The sequence below is a fragment of the Chrysochloris asiatica genome, unplaced genomic scaffold (genome assembly GCF_000296735.1).
Source record: "Chrysochloris asiatica unplaced genomic scaffold, ChrAsi1.0 scaffold00015, whole genome shotgun sequence".
Taxonomy (NCBI): domain Eukaryota; kingdom Metazoa; phylum Chordata; class Mammalia; order Afrosoricida; family Chrysochloridae; genus Chrysochloris; species Chrysochloris asiatica.
Window position 1 is genome coordinate 11,261,877 of NW_006408533.1, and position 5,981 is coordinate 11,267,857.

General features: G+C 33.5%; 1 protein-coding gene across 1 annotated transcript in view; it reads right to left on the reverse strand.

Moving 5' to 3' along the window:
* Window positions 1-5,981, reverse strand: part of DSC1 (desmocollin 1) — a 75,915-nt gene that overhangs the window by 15,849 nt on the left and 54,085 nt on the right. Inside the window, exons 7-10 of the mRNA XM_006835125.1 lie at window positions 5,222-5,366; window positions 2,649-2,815; window positions 1,465-1,599; window positions 495-680 (exon numbers count right to left, since the gene is read on the reverse strand). Of these exons, the coding sequence (XP_006835188.1) occupies window positions 495-680; window positions 1,465-1,599; window positions 2,649-2,815; window positions 5,222-5,366 (633 nt within the window). The remainder of the gene's footprint in view (window positions 1-494; window positions 681-1,464; window positions 1,600-2,648; window positions 2,816-5,221; window positions 5,367-5,981) is intronic.

The window sequence follows — 5,981 nt, forward strand, 5'->3', positions numbered from 1 at the left end:
CTGACATCTTTGCTCTTCAACACTTTAAAAAGATATTGTGCAGTGGATTTGCCTAATGCAATATGCCATTTGATTTCTTAACTGCTGCTTCTATGAGTGTTGATAGTTGATCCCATAAGGTCCAAGAAGGATGAAGTCCTTGATAACTTCAATCTTTTCTCCTAAGAATGCTCCTTAGAAGCCAGGATATTGAGACTTGTCTCTCATACTTCAGATATGTTATCAGGAGGGACTTCCCTAAAGAAGGAACTTGGTAAACTGGAGGGTGGAAGAAACAAAAGAAAGAACCTCCAATGAGATGATTTGAAACAGTGGCAGCCGCAATGGGCTCAGATACAACACAATTATGAGAATGGTACAGGACTGGGCAGTCTTTTCTTTTATGGGTTATAAGTGACTCAACTGTACCTAGCAAGTAGCAACATGTAAATCAATGCCCAAGCATAAGCTGATACATTTTTCTGAAGAATTGCTCAATTATTTTATTTACTTACCTTGACAACACACAAGACTGCTTCATTTGTATTTGGATCTGTTGAAATTTTGAAGTTTCCATTTTCATTTCCTTTTAGGATGGTGTATACAGCCTTAGAGTGAGGAGTATTGGGCAAATCCTTGTCAAATACCTTCATTCGTAAAATCTCAACATTAATTCGGTTTTCTTCTACTTCTGCAAAGTACTGAAACAGTTGGCTCTTATTAACACAAATTCATAGTTTTAACATTATGATTTTCTGTTCAAAAATTTGCCTTAAAAAAAGTGATGTGGAAATGTGCACGCATCTTTTGGAAAAGAATTTACAAATGTAATGGTTAGCTTACTTCTTTCCACCGCACACTGCTTTTTCAAATGTTACCCAATCTTCAAAGACTAACGCATGCCTCAGCTGCTCAGCTTCTCTGAGACGATTTTCCTGACCTTCAGATTTGCCCCTTCTATTTGTCTCTACCTGAAGATCTATAATATCTACAGTCAAATGTTTCCTTTTTGGTCATACTAAGAACTTTGTAAATCTTCTATATTAAGATATTAAAGTATTCAATATTTGTAGATACTTATACATAGCTGTCGTATAATTGTTAGGTACTTTATCACACCAACCTTTTTACTTTTGATTAGGTAACAATTAATATACGGAAAACATTTTACCTTTTTTGACAAATTAAATTATTGTTCTATTCTTCCCCAACCCATAAAACGTGGAAATGAGTGAATCAGAATCTGCTAGAGATATAAGATGAATTTGTAGAAGAATGACAGTAACTGGAACCTAACAACTCTGATTTTAAACCCAATTTTCCCTCTCACAAGGCCAATCATTTTCACAGAAATCATATCTTTCTCCCTATGCTATTTGTAAGTAGCAAGTATTTAATCAAAATTCATAATATCACAGAACTACCAAATTCTAGATTTTTAAAAAATAAGCGAACGTAAGTAAATGAATAGAGAAGTATACTCACAGATGTTTCTGTGAACATTGGTGAATTGTCATTTTCATCCAAAAGTGAAATAGTGATGGTTCCTGTATTAAATAAACCAAAAGGTTGACCCCCCATGTCCCGCACTTCCATTATTATCTTGTATGTATCGCATAGCTGGAAAAAAAAGAAAAAAAGAATTGATAAATACTTCTATTTCCGGTAACTTGGAATTCTTATCACCACTGTACAGCCTCTGATTATTTACAAATATTCTTTTCTATAACATATTAAAAAAAATAAAACACACACACACATAACACCATAAATAGAAAAACAGAGGAAGAGATTATACAATTGGTATAATGACAAGTCAGTGTGCCCACATGAAAACAAATTGTCCAATGGACTAATGGAAAACATGACCATCAGTCTCCATGACCCTGGGGCCAAAAGAACTAGATGGTGTCCAATTGTCACTCTTAACTGCTCTGAAAAGTATCACAATAGAAGTTCCTAGACATAGTAGGAAAAAATATATAGAACAAAACTCAAAATCATATATGTAAAAAGACCAGTCTTACTGGTCAACTAGAGCTTGCTGGAACCCATGGAACCGTGTCTCTTCATCACCTTCACGTCTAGAGCTGAACTCACCCCTGTGACTCAACTTTCAACCAAACAATAGATAGCTCTCTAAAGGGAACAGTGACACTAATGAGGTAGGCAAGTACACCTTAGAATAATCAACCACTTGAGATCAAAAGGGCAGCATTTATCCAAGGACAAAGTTTTGAAGGGTTGGAAAAGAAAGAGGAATGGAAATAGGAGGAAGTGGGACACGTGATGTTACATTGAGGGGATTGTAAACAGTGAAATGAAACAAAATGTGTAAGAATTGGTGAATGTAAAACTGAGTATCTGCTCTGTAAACCTTCACCCAATTCACAATAAAAAATTTTTTAAAAATAAAATAAAATGTATTTTTCTAACATAACATTTTAAAATTTAAAGCTCTTTTTAGCTTCAGCACATCAAATTAAGTGAAACCTTATTTAATGTCTTATAGCTTACCAATACGTCTATTGGTACAAAGTAATTCTCTAGAGAAACCCTGGCGAAAGTTGAAGAGAAGCATATTTGAAGAAGTGGTCAGTTGACTTGAGAGTTTATTATTTGTTTAAATATCACTTAGTAATTCAGAAATAAATAAAATGATTAATTACTTCTCTATCCAGGAAAGGTGTAGCTGCTGTGATAACACCTGTTTCTGGATGTATAGAAAAATGCTTTGGATGATCTGGAATTTGTTGTAAGATTCTATATCTCAGGCGAGTGTGTAAGGTGTCAGGTTCATCGTTGTCTATCGCTGTCACTTGTCCTATTGAAGTTCCTGTTTAGATAAATGCAATACAGTAAAAAAAAAAATTAATTAATAGTAATATAATTTTATGGCAAACAAAAATAGAATAAAAGAATTACTGTAGACAATTCTCCCTAAAGGCTACAAGTAGAGTTGCTTTACAGATAAATTGAAGAATATAAAAATGTTCTCTCTAACTTCTAAGATTTCACTCCTTCCATTATTTCACTCCTAGCTTGAAAATTGGACACTAACTGATTTGTACTTATTTGTACTCTTCATGTTTATGAGTAAGGGATTTTCTTTCTTGTTTCTTCCCACTTTGGCTCCTAAATTTTTCCCTTCTACTTCCTGCCCCAGTTTATGGACCATTTTTGTATAGGTCCTTCTCTCTTTTGTAGCTCAACTTGATCATGTTAATTATAGGACTAGCACAGATTAGTATATAACAACAAACATTTTATACATTTATTTTTAATAAACATGTTGTTTTTAATGTATTCGTGTAATAGACATCATAACATCATAAACATTATTATGCACCAGTCTGAGTCCCTTGTATAATCTTAATCCAATACCAAATTACCGGAAACGTTGCTTTAGCAAAACACTTGTTTGGAAATATCAATATTATACATATGGTTGTGCATGACAACAGAATGGAAGACACTATAAGAATTAATAGTATTCCTTGCCAATTAAAAAAAACAAAACAAAAAACTGGAGAGCATTGTTATGACCTCTCTGGTATGGTTTAGATCACAATCTTGGCTGAATGTATTTAAAACCAGTTTTAAACTTATTTTTAATGCGTTCAGAAGATATGCCAAACAAAACAATTCATCTGTTGTTATTAATCAGATAAGCATTTCTAAGTCATGATATAATGTTGGTCCTTGAAAATGTAATAAACATTCTTTAGTAAGATTCAGGTAGTTTACTGCTTTATAAATACTATGTGACATACAGGCTCATGGCAAAAATAAAGTGAACTGAAACAGCATTCACCTGTCACACATCTCAGTTTCATTGTAAATTATTTTAACTAGTTAGTGACTTCATGTTAGCTGCCATCTATAAATGCATAATGAAATAACCATGAAGAGGTTTGAAAAGGGTCTTACAAGATCTTACAAGACTGTCAAGTGTTACATGTTGTTCGTTGCTGTTGAGTCCATTCTGACTCATAATGATCACCTGTGTTCAGGGTAGAACTGCACTCTAGGAAGTAATTGAAGCGTATTGACAGGCCTTACTTTTAAGGTGCCTCTGAGTTGGTTTGAACCATTTGGTTTGTAACCGAATACTCAACCATTTGTGCCACCCAAGGACTCCTTAGTATAGCCTTAAAAATCAAGTATTTTAAAATGTTCTACATAATCCTGTTAAAAATATGAATGGGAATTCAACTGAAGTAAAAATTTCGTGTTTCCCTAAAATTGCTAGTTTATGGTACATTGGTTACAAGTTTAGACTAAAATGAAAGCTAACACCCATTGACCATTTACTAAAGGGAATTCAGGAACGCAACACTGATGTAAAGACTTCAATAAAAACTGTAACTCCACCTGTGTAGTCTACACAGTCAGTCCTTTTGAATTTTGAAAATGAAATTTCAAAATTTGAATTTCTATTCTATTAAATAGAAATATTATTTAGCACCCTATAAATAAACTTTTTTATATCATTATATATATATATATATATAATTCTCTTCTGGCATTTTTCCTGGTTTAGAAGGGAAAGTTCAACTTTTCCTAAACATGACCTTCCACATAGATTTGTTGTTGTTGTTGTTTTTGAGTCAGTTCTGACCCATAGCAACCCTGTATCAGGTTGTCTGAGGACTAGTTGGTGAGTTTGACTTTGCAGTCCATAGCACTACACCAGGATTCCACATATCTTTAGATAATGAAAATTTTAGAAACAAATGAATAAATGAAAACAGAAAAAATAATAAATAAACCCTCTCTCTGGAAGACAAAATGGTTCTTGGTCCTTTTATAATTCCCTGTGTTGTAGTTTCTATGAATTCCTATCTACTTCCTTTTATACTAACCAACTGGTTTCCACAATTCAACAACTGAGCAATCAATCCTCTTATCCATAGACAGCACATGCAAACCAAAAACTAACTTCATCAATAACCCAACATAGAAAATACTGAGTCTAGTAAATATTACTGATATTACAATGTTGTGATATAAAAGAGAAAAACAGATTAAATTTTACCTTATAAATATGCCTAAATTTAAGAAAATTGACCCAGAGCAATTTAAGACCCTTAGTAGTGACATCCTCTAACATCAGTTTCTGAAGGAGAAATAAGTTCTTAATCAGAAATACCCCAAAAAAGCATGAAATGTAATGATAAGTAAAAAGCCTAAAAATTATGACAAACAATCTTATCATACATGCTTGAAAATGTGAACTTACCAATTCTGCAGTTTTCAGGCACACTAAAAGTAGTCAACTTGTTTTCAAAATATGGGGCATTATCGTTATCATCCTCAATTACAATTACGATGGGGAGTGGATACTCTGGTGCATAACCATCTGAGGTTGTTGCGTAGCCATAGAGCTAAAAGGTAGAAATACTCTAATGAGCTTGTTTGCAAATGACAAATTATGCACATATGTAAACCTAGCAGTGGGAAGATGCAACATTATAAAAAGCTTCCACAGAGGTACATGAAACTCAGAAATTATGTACACCAGCACATGCAATATGTCTACTCCATGTGACTTCATCTTCTTTCAAGTAATTTCTCATTATTCTCCTACTAAGTACCCTGCCCTACTACTGAATGCAGCTATTTTTTTCTCTAGCTTAACTGCTGGTGAGACTCCTGCTGTGGCACTGTAGACTCAGCACTGGATGGCAAACCACAACGTCATTGAAATTTACCAACTGGTCCTTGGAAATCCTAGATTGGGTCATCATGAATCAGAACAGACATGATGTCACTTAATAATAACAACAAATTAATTGAAGAGTGCTTTATTTGTTAGAATGTATGTAGATCTCTCCCAATTATACTAGCAATAAGTACTTTTTAAAAGTATATAAAACATTATCTTATTTATCTATAGATTTATACAGGTGGTTGTTGTTGTCAGGTGATGTTGTATTGCTTCCAAACTATTGTGTTTCCAAGGAGTGACTGGTGGGCTTCAACTGTTAACCTGTTGTTTA